A 16,801-nucleotide genomic window follows, 5' to 3' on the forward strand; every position below is an offset into this window, starting at 1 on the left:
CTTGCAGCAGCATTCAGACAAACTCGCGGCAGTGTTTCTCACCTGCTCCCAGAGTCTGTGCCACCTCACCTCCAACCCCCAAAGGCAGATAGGGTGCCACCTCATCTCCAATCCCCAAGGGCAGGGAGAGTTGGGCAGTGAGTAGTCCAGGGCACAGGCAGCACTCAGGTACTTCCTCAGCAACAGTTTTCAGCCCCCAGGTCCCAGTAATGTCCCTAGAGATGGAGCAAGATAAAGTCACCTACTCTGGAATTCCCCTAATGTGCTTCAAATCTGGCCTGCAAGCTCACTTGGTTGTCTAACTTGGTAATGGGAGACCCCAGCATGCTGAACTTCTGCAGAATAAAACACTCTTTGCGTTTACATACTCTGAGTTCGGGGTGTCATCTTCAGTGAATCATGGACCCTTACAAAAAGAGTCTATTCCTATAACCTTAACAAACTCCCCATGATGGCCGCTAGAGTAGTAGGGAACTAGAGAAGCAGGGGATGGTCTGAAGTGGCACTTGTTTTGGGTCAGTACTTACTGCTTGCTGAATTCAGAGAGCTCTGGCTTTTCTCCCAAATGCTGTACTCACAAATTCTTATAAAGTTTTCTGACAGGTTTGCTAACTGCCTTCTTTCATATGCTAATCTTGACACCTTCTCCTTGGCTTTGTTCTCCTGCCACACCCATATGCAGAAGCCTCTGAGAGAAGCTGAGACTGCTTTAGTCAGCAGAGAGTAGAGAGTGAGAGGGTGAGGTCCCTCACTGGACTCCGTGAAGATCTGATGCTGACAGTACACATAAGTGGGTTTGAGAGAAGACTCCTCCTCCACTGAGCCCACAGGATCAGCTGACAGATGACCTCAGGCTCCTACTCCCAGCCAGCGGAACCCAGAGAAGCCTCATCTAGAGCTAGCTCCATTGAAGCTGTGCTGTACTAAATGTGGGCTGTCTGAAACTGCTAAGCAGTGTGAACTAACACGCAGAAATTTATAAAGCAAACTTCTCTCCTTCCTTCCCCTCTTTTTAATTGTTTATGATACAAAAGCTTAGTGAAAATAATTGATGAGAGGGAGAGAGACACAGATAGACACACACACACACACACACACAGAGAGAGAGAGAGAGAGAGAGAGAGAGAGAGAGAGAGAGAGAGAGAGAGAGAGAGAGAATTTTGTGGCAGTAAGCAGCCACATGGGTCTATCCCAGAAATGTAAAACTAAATACTAGCACAAACACTAATACTGTCATCATGTGATTCATCTTTTCTTAAAGTTTCCTCATCACATGTCTTTGCTTTCCTCCCTTAGATCTCTCAGAACAATTCATGTCTTCCTCTCACCAACCCAGCTGAGCTCTAGTTCAAAGGCTTTATCCTTAATTCATTATGCACTATATAAATTATTCTTGCAACTTCTTTAACTTTTAATTATACCATGTCATTCCTTTCATCTGAAGCTCTACTGTCTCTGTCTTTACAGCTTGCATGGATTTTCCAATGCCATAGCCCCAGTAACCATATGAACCACCTGATGGGTCAATCGTACGGTACAGAGCTGTACATCACTGACACTGTAAAACCCCAAAATGAGACAGCAGCCCAAAGGTCTATGAGCACTGTAGCTTGTACAAGCATGTATGTACACAGCTGCCCTGCAAGATGCTTTAGGGGAATGTTAGAGCCAATGTTAGATCTGCAGTTGGAAGCTTTTTCTCCTGTTATATCTGCTAATGAGTGAGTGTCTGCCAACGAGGCTGTTATTCCCATTCCAGTGTGTTGATCAATGTGTTACTTTTTTTTTTGAAAAGAAAAATGAGTGATTCCACAGTTAAAAGCACTAGCTGCTCTTTCAGAGGACCCACACCCACACTGTGGCACATATTCATGCATTCATGCATGTCTGTATGCTGATACACACACAGTAAATAAATGTAATAATAATACTTTAAAATTTTTATCCTTTCTCGGTTTTGACATGATTGCCAAGTGTGAGTCGTCTAACATTTATTTCCCACTTACTACTGTGCTTTGAGACTAACCCATGTTGAACACATCAATAATTTACTTAAAATGTTTATTTCTGATTTATTATTTGTGGTGTGTGTATGGTGTGTGCAAATGGTGTGTGCAATGTGTACATGCTCATGTCACGTGTTCTCCTGGGGAGGCCAGAGGAGGCACTGGGTATCCTGGCACTCTCTGTCTTCTTCACTCGTGTAAGGGTCTCTCACTGAACCTGAGCCTTGTCATTTTTTGGCTAGGCTCCTGCCAGGAAGCTCCTGAGAGTTGTCTGTTTCTGCTCCCCAGTGTTGGGGTTGCGGGCACACTCAGCCATGCCTGGCTTTCCTACGTGATTGCTGGAGGTTCAAACTCACCCTTGCATACATAGCAAGTGCTCTTATCCACTAAGCCGTCTCACTGGCCCCCAGGTTACTTTGTATTGTTGAGTAATGTTCTTTTGCAAGTGTGCACTACAATATGTTCATCCATTCATTAGTTGGTAGACAGTTGAGTATTTCCATTTTTCCTGTTTATATATTCCTTTTAATAGTAGTGTAAAAGTTTTGGATATACTATGTTTGTCTTTTAGGGTGACAATTATATTTTAGAGTAGATGTATAATATTCATTTCAGTAAGACAGTGCATTAGTTTTTTTTTTTTTTCATCTTAGACAACATTGGTCTTTTTAACCTTAGTCACTGTAGTGAATGTGGCTCTTTTTCTTTTTTAAAAAGACAAGCTCTGGGGCTGGAGAGATGGCTCAGCAGTTAAGAGCACTGACTGCTCTTCTGAAGGTCCTGAGTTCAAATCCCAGCAACCACATGGTGGCTCACAACCATCTGTAATGAGATCTGGTGCCCTCTTCTGGTGTGTCTGAAGACAGCTACAGTGTACTTACATATGATAATAAACAAATCTTTAAAAAAAAAAAAAAGACAAGCTCTGCTATGAACATAGTGGAGCATTATCCTTATTACATGGGATTCCTTATTATGGGGAATCCTCTGGGTATATGCCCAGGAGTGGTATAGCAGGGCCTTCCGGAAGTGTTGTGCCCAGTTTTCTGAGGAACCACCTGACTGATTTCCAGAGTGGTTGTACCAGCTTGCAACCCTACCAGCAGTGGAGGAGTGTTCCTCTTTCTCCACATCCTCGCCAACACCTGCTGTCTCCTGAGTTTTTAATCTTAGCTATTCTGACTGGTGTGAGGTGAAATCTCGGGGGTGTTTTGATTTCATTTCCCTAATGACTAATGATGTTGAACATTTTTTAAGGTGCTTCTCAGCCATCTGGAAGTTCTTCAGATGAAAATTCTTTGTTTAGCTCTGTACCACATTTTTAAATAGGGTTATTTGGTTTTCTGAGGTCTACCTTCTTGAGTTCTTTGTATATATTGATTATTAGCTCTCTGTCGGATTTAGGGTTAGTGAAGATCCTTTCCCAATCTGTTGGTTGCCAATTTGTTCTTTTGATGGTGTCCTTTGCCCTATTTATAAGAGCCAGAAGCTGGAAAGAACCCAGATGTCCTTCAAGGGAGGAATGGATACAAAAAATGTGGTATCTATACACAATGGAGTACTATTCAGCCATTAGAAACAATGAATTCATGAAATTCTTAGACAAATGGATGGAGCTGGAGAACAACATCCAAAGTGAGGTAACTCAGTCTCAAAAGATCACTCACTCATGGTATGCACTCACTGATAAGCGGATATTAGCTTAGAAACTTGGAATACCCAAGACATAATCCACATATCAAATGATGTTCAAGAAGGAAGGAGTGGCCCCTGGTTCTGGAAAGGCTCACTGCAGCAGTGTAGGGCAATACCAGAACAGGGAAGTGGGAAGGGGTGGATGGGGGAACAGGGGGAGGGAAGAGGGCTTATGGGACTTTTGGGGAGTGGGGAGCCAGGAAAGAGGAAATCATCTGAAATGTAAATAAAGAATATATCGAATAAAAAAATTGAAAAAAAAAGACAAGGTCTTGCTTGTTATATAGAACTGGCTAGCATAGTACTCACTATGTAGTTTAGGCTGGCTTTAAACTTGTAGTAATCCTGTGACTTTGCTTTTTGAGTGCTGGGATTATAGGCATGCAGTGGTATTTTATTGTATTACTTTCATTTCTCTAATGTGGGTGCCAGTTTCCAATATGTCAGCCACTGATATTTACATAGTCCAACACAGTGTATTTGCATGACTTGTATTGCCAGTAAGCTGTTGCAATAATGGATACTGACTTCCTTCTGAGTCAGGTCATAAAAGATAGCTTAACAGTTGCTAAGAGAGGGAGAAAGAGTCTTTTCCAGGGATGAGCCCAATAATTGGTTATCCAATACTAAGAATAAGTATTAAAATCATGCATATACAAAAACAGAAAATAGACTCAGCAGGTTGTGTGTGTGTGTCTTGACAATAATCATCAAAGAAAAAGAAGTTATGAATTTAAGAGCGAATAAGAGGGGGAAATGGGAGGGGTTGGAGGAAGGAAAGGGAAGAAAATTGATGTGCATTTTAAATTAGACTTAAAAATGGTCTAGAAAGATGGCTCATGGATTAAGAGTATTGGCTTCCCCTCCCCGTAGAGAATCATGGTTTGATTACTGGTACTCACATGGTAATTAACAATTGTTTGTATGTAATTTTAGTTCCAGGGACTTAACACCCTCTTTGGGTCTTCTCCGGCACATATAGAGAGGCAAAACACCTATATACATAAAAATATATATAATAATCTAATAATAGATATACTAATAGGGAGTGGATAGAGATGACTCAGGAGTTAGGAGTACTGGTTGCTCTTCTAGAGAGTCTGGGTTTGATTCCCAGCCCCCACATGGTGGCTGGCAACTATCTACAACTCTAGTCCTAGGAGATGGGGTGCCAGGCATGCACATGCTGCACAGGCATACACGCAGCAAAGCACCCATACATACACACATATACAGTTTTTTAAAATTTAAAAATACTGTGGTTTCTATCTTGTTACCTTTTAAAGTACTCACTGAGGAAAACAGTCACCATGAGGACCCATAAATAGCCACATGGAGAGGTAAATATGGCAAGGACTGGGGCCTCCTGCCAATCACTGGTTTGTCAGTTATGGAAGCGAGCTACCACTTGGAAAGCAGATTCTTCAGTTATGAGCAAGTTTTATGAGATGACACTGGTCGGCACTGACAGTGTAAACTGTGAGAATCCCTGACTTTGAACTGCCTAGCTTACGCTCTCCCAGATTCTTAACAGAAACAGTATGAGATAAAAGTTCTTGATATTTTAAGCTAGTCATTTGTCAAGTTGAAACAAGCAAACAAACTAACCAATCAGAGTTCTGGACATGGAGATGGAATATAACAGTGTTTAGTGAGCTGTGAGAATGCCCTGGTACCAAGCAAAAGTAAAAGGTGCAGGGGCTGTGAGGGGAATGCTAATGGAAGCTTACTGTAGACGTCCACTGGCTGTGGGAGGCTACCAATGAAGCCACCCCATAAAAGAGCGTGGTAGGGAGAATTCTCAGATAGCCTCAGGATTCCTGACCTTTCACGCTTATAGTCTGTAAAATCGTTCCCTGCCTTTGCGTGTGAGCAGGGCCGGTGTGAACCCTGCTGTCATGGTCATGTTGCTCTATATTACAGAAACGGGTTTTGCAGTTGTAAATCAGGTCTCCAATAAATTGACTGAGTTAATCAAGATTATCCTTTGTGGCTTGATTATCCAGTAATCAAGATTACTGGAGATTATAAAGTCTATTAGTCACTTAGTTCTGCCACATACTTGCTACCGGAGATGTAGCAGGCCCTTAATATATGTGGAGGTTAGGAGGTATTGTGTAGTAAATGTAAAGACAAGTCTACTCCAAGCAACTTGCTAGATAGTTAATGACATGTTCATCCAAGAGCACACATTGCCTTCACAGTGAACAAGATGAACAAACACATATCAGAGCAAGGAATTGGTTTTCTCCACTTTATTTTTAACTGACACAGTGATTGTACAATTTATCGGGGTAGTGGGTGATAATTTAATACATTCATACACTGTGAAATGGCTAAGTCAGCAATTAGCAAGTCTAATTCCTTAAATATCATTTCTTTGTGGGTCATCTTTGACATTTTCTATTTTCTTGTAATTCTCTATAAACTATACGATAGTGACTAGGTAGGTGGAACTATAGATGCAGCCTTTGTGGCAGAATGCTGCCCTTGAATGTTCAAGGCCCTGGAAAGAAAACCCAAATTATTATCCAGGTGTAATGCTCACATCTGTAACCCCAACATTTGGGAGGCAAAGGCAGAGGCAGGAGAATTGCTATGAGTTTGAGGCCACCAGCATTACATAGTGACTTCTAGCCTTTCATGGGCTATAATGAGATATCATTCCCCACAAAACTCAAATACAAACTGAAATACACACACACACACACACACACACACACACATGCAAATTACTGTAAACTAGCAACCTACTGTTCTGCAGAGCAATAGTACTTATTCTTCCTATCTTCCCCCATCTACCTGAAAGCCTTGCTAGGTAAATACATATTTTACCATTGAGTTACACTCCCTATTAAGCTGAATTGTTAAGTATTAAATTCTATTTATTTCATTATCAATATATTAATATGTAATAAAATATATTAATATGCAAAATACATGATATACAGTAAATATTAGGAGGGTGTGCCTCATGGGCAGGTGTAGAGATTAGGAGACAGCTTGTGGGAGCTGTTTTCTCTTTCACCCTATGGGTCCTAGGGAGTGAACTCGGGTTGCAGGATTGGTAGCAAAAGCCTTTACCTGCTGAACCATCTCACTGGCCCGGTCTAATAGTAATTGGTTAGTAGCCACCTCCAGATTTGGTGGCAAGCATCTTTACCTACCAAGCGATCTCACTGGCCCTATCTAATTGTTATTTTGATAGTAGCTACCTCCACCCTTCTTCCCTTCCTATCCTCTAGTGATCACTCTCCTACTTTAAGTAAATTAAGTTAAAGGGAAATAAATGTCAGTACAAATGGAGCGTACTACTTTTGTTTTGTAATAAAAACGTATTTTTGTTTAACATTTTTTTTCTAGAATTGGATCAGCAGAAATCCAGACAGATCTTGCACAGATAAAGGGAAGGAATAACTGGCTTGGCTTGCGAGTAGGAAACCACAGGGCTGGCGTTCAGTGCCAGCCGGGTCCCAGTCCGTCCTCCAGTCAGCTCTGTGCTCTCCTCCGGGCTCTTCTGTAGATCCCAGCCGGGGCCATAAGCTAGTGCGAGGCCCTTATCTAGCGCATCGCGAGCCGGCTGCAGAAGGGCGGGACGCCCGAGCTGCTCCATATCCCAGGGTCCCGCTCGAAAGGACTCAGTGACCCGCACCCAGCGATGCACGTGCAGTTGTTGTGGTGTGACGTCACGAGTTCTGCCCCGGAAGTAGTTGCTCCATATCCCGCCCCAACATGGCGGCGCCCAGCTCTTTAAGTCAGCACCTGCTTTTGCTCAACTTGTAATTTTAACCTTGGCGGCGTTGGCGAGACCATGGACGCGCCGGGCTTCACGGCCTCGCTGGTGGTGAGTGCCGGGTAGGGGTGGGTTGCTGGGTGCAGGATGCATGGGAGCCGTGGCGGCTTCTCTGCACTGCCGCTTTCTTCCGGGTCTGTCCTCAGGTCCCTGGCAGCTAGGTCTAGGTCCAAGCTCAGGGGCGCCCGGGAAGTCTATTCTCATGGCCAGGTGGGTCCTGCCGGGCTTTTAGAGGTATGCTTGACAAACTGTCTTATTTACTGAAGGCAAAATATTTTCCTTTATACACCGCATGCCCCTGAACTTGGGAATTAAAGAAACATGTAAATACACACTATTCAGGAAAACACTTACGACCCATCCATCCAAGACATTAGCTTGTCTTTTTGCAGTTTCTACACATTTAGTTCACAGTAATTTTGCTCCAAGTTTAGGCTTTGAAGAAATACTGAGCATGAGTAGTGGTGGTGTGGAGTCGATAGTTTATTGGCTAATTCTGTTGAATTATGAGAACCAATGCTTTTTGAGGGACCTGTATCAGCAGGTCTAGCAGGGGATACTAGATTCAGCATATGTAAGAGAGATTGGGTAACTTTGATTTCATTCTGGAGGAGTGAACAGAAGCAGATAAGAAATACCTTCATTTTTAAAATGCCACTGCAAAGGGCAAATAGAAGCCCAGAAGCATTTGTTAACAGAACTAGCTACTGCTCTGATGAAAGGGTTGGGGGTAGAGTGTTGAACAAGAGAAATCTGCCCATAAGAATCACGTTTTGGAGACTGTACAGAAGCGAGTGCTTGGGTAGATGACAGGTGGACTAGGTTCAGGCCATTAGGGGAAGAGGTGATAACTGGTTATGGGCCAGACACTCTAAGTATATGAGATTCATTTGGGTTTGGGGTGATGGCTCAGTAGTTAGATCACTTGTAGTTCAGTTCCCAGAAGCCTTGGAAATGCTGGGTGGGTATGGTGGCTCATCTGTAATTCTGGTGCTCAGAAGGTGGAGACAAGGATTCCTGGAGCAAGCTGGCTAGCTAGACTGACCTTTGATGTTCTGTAGACTCTGCTTCAGTGAATAAACTGGAGAGACAATGAGGAAGACTTCTGACTTAAGGTTGGGCTTTTCACATACTTGTAACTACACACACACACACACACACACAGGCACATGCAAGCACATGACTAAAGCAGATTCATTTAATTGTATTTAATTTTCATTTACTGTTATTTACTTCTCAAAAATTCTTAAAGCATAGCCACACTTTCCCCATTTTGTACATGAAGAAATAGAAATGAAATCGTTTTCTAAGAAGATCCAAGGCTCTCCCAAGAAGTTGAGCTCAAGCTAGCTGGCTCTGTCAGATAATAAACTTGTGCTCTTAGGGAGTAATTTAACCTGGGAGAATTTCTGAAGAAACGGAAGAATAGCCAAGCCCAATTCTACAGCCACCTTTTCAGTCTTAAGAGCAGCCACTTTAAACAGATTGGACCCTACAGTCTTTCTGTTAGGAGGCGATGAGGAATTGGCTTTTAGAGAAGTGTCCCGGGTTACAAGTTACCACCGTGACTGGGGAACACCAAGAAATGTCAACATCTTACAGTTGTGTTGGGGAAGTCCTGCCGTGTCAGAGGTGCTGGGTTAGTTGTCAAGCAAGTTGAAGGTGACTGACCTGACTTGTACTCCGAAGAATGATCACACATGATGGTTAGAATAAAGGAAAATATACATACAATTATGAAAGGAGTAGAGGAGGTAGGTTTGACTCTAACTGGAAGGTCGGGAATTCTATGAGGAATAGAGCATCTGGTTTCTGTCAAACCAGCGGACAGGATTTTGGCAGGGATATATGCGCCGGCGGGGTGAAGAGGGGAGAATTAGTTGGGTAAGAAGGCCATTGCAGATTGTGAGGAAAACCTAAGGTGAAGCAGAGAAGGAGAAAGTTGTAGACATGTTTGGGAACCATAGTAGTTGGAGCGAATGGTGCCCCAGGTTTTGCGCGAGAGTACAGGAGAGGAGGAGCAAGGGTCCGGGAGGGCAGGCTCTCACTTATTCTTTACCTAGTGCCTGTCAGCTGCAGCCATGGATTGAAGAGGTTTTGAAGAACTAGGCATATCCATGTTGAGTGGCTTTTACGTATGCTGCAATGCTCCTTATAAACTGAGCAATAAAAAGCAGTAGTAATACTTATCACAAACCCCATTCCTGGGACGTACTTAACTTCTAGCCACCTGTATGTGCTTCTAGCTATGGGTTCACACGTAGTTATGTGTAGTCAGAGGTAGGAATGTACAGTATGCACTATAGTATCACTTGATAGATTTAAGAGCATAATGTATGTTTCTCTGCAGGGAGAGGCACACATAGACTTTTGGGGGATGGTGCTGGTGCTTGGACTCAGAATCTCATACATGCTGTTCAGGTCTTGGGTAGTTGATTGGTTGTGCACAGCTTTCAAGTTTTCTGCCCCCTCCCCATTTTGTCTTGTTTTGAATTTACACTTTTTTGGCACAATACACCCTAAATCTTGAACTTGGTCAGTTGCCTGATAACCTTTTTTTTTTTTTTTTTTTTTTTTTTTTTTTTTTTTTGGCAAATGATCAGACAGACAAAACGAATCTGATAGTGTCTCTTATAATCCAGCTGATGTTGGCTTGTGTCTATGTGAAATTGTATGTATTCCCTAAAGGTTTTGTTTATGTGTTAAATATATAGTGTGGCTGAATTCTTAGAGTGTCTGTTTTTTTCCTGCTCATTAAGTTATGAGACATCTCAGTAAATGACATCTCAGCTATAGAAGCTTGGAGTCCACACTCACACAATAACTTGTGATTCCTGTTATTCTAGGTCAGTCACTGGTCATTTTATCATCAGAAGATAAGAGCAGTGATGAAAAGGTTTAGAGAATCAATGCTCACACAGCAGCCCTACATTTAGAGAAGAATTCATTGATTAAAGTTTAGCACCAGATAGCCAGAGTTTCTCTGAACTGCGGGAGATTAAAGAGAAAACCACAGTGCGAGCTTGTTTTTAAAAGAACCAGTGTGGATCACAGTTCTCATCATATTTTTGTTCTGTGTTCTGAGAGAAGGAAGGCAGCACATTTACTTGTTGAACAGCATAAAAATCTTTTAAAAGAGGGCCAAGGATGCTGATGGTGGGGCTGGTCCACCATTCCTTTGAGCCTCTTCTAAGATGCATAAAGCCCACCCTGTCTCCACAAAGAACCTTGCGTCCTGTCTCTTTCTCTTCCTTCTTCCTTTGTGGCGTCAGTTCCCATGACCCTCCCACCCACAGTCCTGGGCTACATAGAGCAGGTACATGCCACCACACTGAACGTGGTCATTTTAGTACCATTTGCAGCCCTTTCCTGACTGACACATCTCAGAGTTCTTTGGCGACATCTTTTTAGGACATAGTCTCTAAAGTTTTATGTCTTTCAGGCTGAGTTAATACATTTGCCAGTGTACTTTTACTCTTACTACTTCACTTGTTTTATTTAATTAAAAAAAAAAAAGGAAAGGCATCGCTCTGTTTCTCATCAGAGCTTTGTGTTTCCAGTTAACTCTTGGAGTGCTTCTGTGCTGACAGGCAAGAAGAGCCAGTGCACTAAGCTTTGCACAACCTGGAAACTGTAAACTCACGAGAAGGATAGATGGAATTTGATCTTTGCTCACAGGTGTGACTAGTACCCATTCTTTTCCCTCCCTATCTCCCCTCCTTCTTTTCCAAGGGACATGCACTTTTTAGTTGTAGATGTCTGTATTTTAAAGAGATGTTTGTTCATATGCATCAATATTAAAATGACAGAAACAGCAGAGCACATACAAGTTCCTAGGTAGGACGGCGACTGTATGGTCTGGTCTGCTCACCCTCCCACCTGTGAACTGTGCCTTTAGACACAGCGTACTGACCTTTCTTGGGCACTGTGTGTTTATACTTTCCAAAATCTCACACTTCTTTTTACTAAGGTTTAATTAGTATTAAAATATTCTGCCTGTATGTCACCATAGTCATGAGGTACAGTTTTTTTTTTTCCTTTTTTTCTTTTGTTTTTTTTGGATTTAGTTTTTTTTTTTTTTTTCCGAGACAGGGTTTCTCTGTGTAGCCCTGGCTGTCCTGGAACTCACTCTGTAGACCAGGCTGGCCTCGAACTCAGAGATCCGCCTGCCTCTGCCTCCCAGAGTGCTGGGATTACAGGTGTCCGCCCGGACCGGACGAGGTACAGTTTTTAATGTTCCACTTTTTAAAGAAACTTGGGGCGGTGGTGGTGGTGGCGCACGCCTGTAATCCCTGCACTCTGGGAGGCAGAGGCAGGTGGATTTCTGAGTTCAAGGCCAGCCTGGTCTACAGAGTGAGTTCCAGGACAGCCAGGGCTATACAGAGAAACCCTGTCTCGAAAAAAACCAAATCCAAAACAAACAAACAAACAAACAAAAAAAAAAAAACCCAAATCCAAGAAACTTGGGAATGAGCACCAGTTCTTTTAACAAAATTTAGCCACTTAATAAAAGTTATCAGGGGATGAGCAGATATAGTAAACAGAAACACACACACTCACATGCTCACTCACAATTCTTATATGCACTATGCATGATTTTAGGTAAATACACACTAGCATGATTCCTTGATGCTTTATTGAATGTCATGGCTCTTATTTGCCCCTTCTCTCTCCCTTCATCTCTGCCCTTTCTCTCCCCCCTCCTCCATGAAGCAGAGCCTCCCTCCCACTTTTCCCATTCCCTCTTTGTATCTCCTTTCTCTAGCCCCCTTCCATGGTCCCTTTTTACTTTCCTGGTTTCTCAAGGTTTCCAAGTTACTCCAGATTATGCGCTTACTGATGATCTTGAGGTAGAAGTGCAGCCAAGCGAACATGTGGCATTGTCTTTCTGAGTTTGGGACACCTTACTTGTTCTAATCTTTCCTGGTTCCATCCATTTACCTGAAACTTTAATTTTATTTTTTATTTGTATTTTTTTAACAGCTGAATAGTATTCCATTGTGTATATATGTCTTTCACACTTGAAAGGTGGAGGAAGAAGGCTCAGGAGCTCAGGGTCATCTTGGTTGTGTAACAAGGTCAAGTCTAATTTGGTGTACACAAATCCTTAAAACCTTATCTCCAAAGAGAGAACGGAGCGGGAGAGGCAGACGTGAAGCCCACTGATCGGCTAGCATGACTGAGTTCATAAGCTTCTGGGTTAGTGAGATCCTAGCTCAAAAATAAAGGTGAAAAGCAGCCCAGGAGAGATGCCTGACCTCTACCTCTGGTCTCCACACATGCACACGAACAGTACAGACACCCCATAAAACGGAGCAACCAAAATACGTCAGAAAAGAGTACCCACGCTTGCTCGACTATGCCTGTGGAACCTTGGAACTACACAACATGAAACTAATAAAAGAACTACTTGAATAGTTAGGATGCTTCGTACTTCTTAACCTTTCTTTTTCTTTCTTTCTCTTTTTTTTTAATGGCTTTAGACAGTTGTTGAATTACAAGAGTAAATTAAGAGTGGACTTTAATTTTGTTCAAAAAATTAATTCATTAAAATTCATCCAAAAGGTAAAAAAAAAAAAGTACAAATTGCAAGTCAGTACAACTGATAAGCATCTTATTTTTCTTATAAAACTGCAAGCCCTTTGAGTATTGCAAAGGAAATCGTGGGACTGGAAGGTGTGGGACATTTCTTTAAAGATTTCCTCAGTGCTGGGGACACAGCTCAGTAGGGGAGTGCCTGCCTAGCCTGGGCTGATGGCTACAGCTCTGACCCAACATGGGAGAAAAAGAAGGGAACCCCCTTGCCCCTGCCCTTACACGGCTGAGAGCTCACGTTTTTCCCCTTTCTTCCCCACCTTTTGCACAGGCTGGAGGGGTAGCAGGTGCCTCCGTGGACTTGATATTATTTCCTTTGGACACTATTAAGACAAGGCTGCAGAGTCCCCAGGGGTTTAACAAGGCTGGCGGTTTCCGTGGAATCTATGCTGGTGTCCCTTCCGCAGCGGTTGGATCCTTTCCTAACGGTAAGGGTGTTGATGTTCACAGTGCTCAGAAGCCAAGGTAATGCTTTCAGAAGAGTCTAAGATGAGTATTTTAATTGTAACACATAACATTCATTAAGTCTTACAACTGATTTTCTGTTCTTTGATGCTATTTAAACAGAATGCAGAATGTTGTAGATTCCATTCCAGGACCCAGGATGTTTATACCAAAAAACAAAAAAAGGAACATAAAAGATAATTTTTTAAAATTGTTTTTGCTATTACAGCCCCAGGTAGACTTTCTAAAATGTTGCCTTTTCAGTGTGATTCCTTAGTGCAGTGGCTCTGAGCCTGCTGCGCACCGGAATTCTCAGGCAACTTTATAAAGGAGTGTCCCAAGCATCCGTGAAGCTGGTTGGTGATTGTTGCTTTAGGATGAGAACAGGGAGACAGAGAGGCTCAGCTCATCTTACATCCTAAATGAGGCAGGGGCTTCGCTGCTTTGTCCTGGGTACCTGCAGCCAGTACCTGTTGTTTGGGCTTTAAAGTCATGTCCTGACTTTCAATGCTCTCATTTGGTAATTAGGGTGATTTATTTTTATCTAATTTACTTCAGAGTATATCTTACTTTCAGTTACTTGCCTGATTTTAATTGTTTACACAGTGGATGCTTTATTTTTCGTTTGGATTGAATCCAGGACCTTGCACATGCAGAGCAGGCAGTGTTCTCTTGAACAGTACCCACCTCCCATCTCCATGGATACATCTATCTCTGATGGATGCTTCTAATGCTCAAAAGTAAACTAAGCCAATTAGCAGAAATGTTACACGGCGTGCATCGAAAGAATCATGGCTCTAGCTTCTTAAATGCTGGGTTCATTGTCTCTTTTTCCAGATAGTGAATGAGTATGTTAACCGGATGTGCAAGTGCCTAGTCTTTGAGCATAGCCTTCACATAAGAAAGATTTGTAGTACAAAGAGAAAGCAGTCTTTCATCGACTTGTTGTCAGGTCACTTTCTTCCCTAGCCCGTAGGAGTCACCTTGGGGTTACCCCAACTCTCTGTCGTCATTCTTTGAATATTAGCTAATCAGCTGTTGTTGAACCCCAGCTCTGTATAATGTACATTTCTCAGTATGGGCAAAGGTGTAGGGTTATCCCAAATAGAATGACCCGATCAACAAGGAGCTTAATGCCCCCGATGGATGCCCGTGGCCCACCTGCAGGGACTGTGGTTCGCCTTAGCTTTGTCCAGGATACTGATGCTTTAAAAAGAACCTCAAGGTGATCCTCCTCTGTGGACAAGTGTGAGGCCCTTTCAACAGGAGAGCTGCAAAGGTGTCTGCTCTGTGCTCATAGCTTCTCGTAGTCACCAGGTCTTGAGGCTTTTGTGGTTCTTTAGATCTCTCTCATGTACTGTAGCAAGGATTCAGGCTGGTGCGACCTCTCAGGTGGTGCATGTGGGACTTGGGCTGTTGTTATGCTAATAGGACTGCTTTACATTCTCCAGGGCATTTACATGCAGAATATGATTTTTGAATTTACAACATACACACACATACACACCAGCATGTACACATGTGTTTGTGTATTTGTCTGTCTCTGGGAAAGTTATGTTTAAACTTTTTGCATTTTATACTGTAAATTTCAGAAGTCAAAGCACAGCCATTTTGAAATGGAGTTTCCTATAAATTTTGCTGAGTCTCACTTTCCTTTGTACAAACATTGTTATTGGTTAAAGCTCTGTCTAGTCTGAGTGCAGAACCCACTGTAATTGCTGATGGCTATGGGCATTTTTGAGAACAGAGCCAGCACAGATGAAGTATTGAGAGGGAGGGGGGAACCTTTGAAAAAGACTGGTTCCTTTTTAGAAAAGAGCGTAACAGCAGCAGCACCGGTCTGGTCTGGGGCTTTGTTCGTGTGGGGTGTGGGTCTTGGCTAGCCCATCTCCTCTTCTCTGCTTTGCTCTGAGCTCCTCTCAGAGCTGTACTGGGCTGTCATTTCCAACCAGTAGAGCCTTTTCAGATGCTACCTGTTTGGCAGGGGGCACAGCTTACATTTCCATGTCACAATGCAAGCTTGAGGCTGCTGCTGCTGGAATCTAGGAGCCTTTAGCTTCCTCCTTTGTCCTGGAGTGGGGTGGGGCTTAAGGAGTGTACGCATCTGGAGTGCACACAGCTGAGTGCAGTAGAGACCTTACCTCTGGACGTGGAGTGAGTGGGCCAAAGTGCGGGAATGGACTGGCTTCTTGTAGCATTTGTATTTGTAATTACTCGTGTGAGCCGCTGGTGGGCCCTTTACACATTGGGTGACTTTGGCGAATGGTTTTCACTGCCGGTTGTTTTCCTGGGTGTTTAGTGCTCTCACATCCTTCAGTAGAGGAATTTGTTGTCTCTTTATCCTCTGTGCCTTATCTCTTATGGAAGAGGTTAAAAAAAAAATCTCTTGAAGGTTTTAAAGCCTCACCTGCAGTTCTGATAACGTTAGAGCAATAAAGATATTTTTCTACTGATCCCTCCCTGCCCAAGATAGGGTCTCACTGTGTAACCTTGGCTAGCCAGGAGCTTGCTGTGTAGACCTGATTGTAGACTCAACTAGCTTCAACTGGCTTCAAACTCACAGAGATCAGCCTGTCCCTGCCTCCAGTGAGCTAGGATTAGAGGTGTGTGTTGCCAAGCCTGGCACTGACTTCCCTTTTTAATGAAATAGTTGATGTTTGTAAAGATGAAGTAGTGAAAAGTAGAGTGGTTATTTTGCATCATCAGAGTAAACATTGTAGAACTGACATTTTACTTTAGGTATGTGTCTTAACCTACTTATAACTCAGTGCAGCTGCCTGTTTCTGTGACTGTGTAATGATGATTTGAGTCTGTGAAGCCCACAGTCCGTTCTCAGAAGTTTGCTAGGAAATTGTAAGTCCCTCATCAGTGAAGTGTGGTGGCGCCAGGCTACGGCTAAGTGCGCTTCAGATAGGGTCGGGAATTAGGGGAAAGGCATGCACTTACCATTTCTTATCTCCTAATTTAATGACTGTGGTCTTAGCTTTTGAGAGACATTCCTTAGTAGGTGAGATTTTCAGTTATTCTTATGAAGACTCTTATGTTTCAGCTGCTGCGTTTTTTCTCACCTATGAATATGTGAAATCCGTGCTGCACACCGACTCTACATCACACTTGAGGCCCGTGAAGCACATGCTGGCCGCCTCTACAGGAGAAGTGGTGAGCGATAGGCTACTTGTCTGTAATATCTCAGAACCGTAAATCATGCCTGTGTTTGCTGGTCAGACAGTTGTTTCATTTTTAAAATTTAAATTTCCTTTAGCTGATA

At 42.9% G+C, this 16,801-nt stretch overlaps 1 protein-coding gene and 1 pseudogene across 2 annotated transcripts in view; one reads left to right on the forward strand and one right to left on the reverse strand.

Moving 5' to 3' along the window:
- Window positions 1–1,269: 1,269 nt before the first annotated feature.
- Window positions 1,270–1,775, reverse strand: LOC127678068 (proteasome subunit alpha type-3-like; annotated as a pseudogene).
- A 5,641-nt stretch (window positions 1,776–7,416) lies between these two features.
- Slc25a26 (solute carrier family 25 member 26) overlaps window positions 7,417–16,801 on the forward strand; it is a 93,716-nt gene continuing 84,331 nt past the window's right edge. For both annotated transcript variants that reach the window (XM_052174380.1, XM_052174381.1), the window contains exons 1-3: window positions 7,417–7,545; window positions 13,361–13,517; window positions 16,583–16,692. In XM_052174380.1, coding sequence (XP_052030340.1) covers window positions 7,513–7,545; window positions 13,361–13,517; window positions 16,583–16,692 — 300 coding nt within the window. In that variant the 5' untranslated portion in view covers window positions 7,417–7,512. The remainder of the gene's footprint in view (window positions 7,546–13,360; window positions 13,518–16,582; window positions 16,693–16,801) is intronic.

This window comes from Apodemus sylvaticus, chromosome 2 (genome assembly GCF_947179515.1).
Source record: "Apodemus sylvaticus chromosome 2, mApoSyl1.1, whole genome shotgun sequence".
NCBI lineage: Eukaryota > Metazoa > Chordata > Mammalia > Rodentia > Muridae > Apodemus > Apodemus sylvaticus.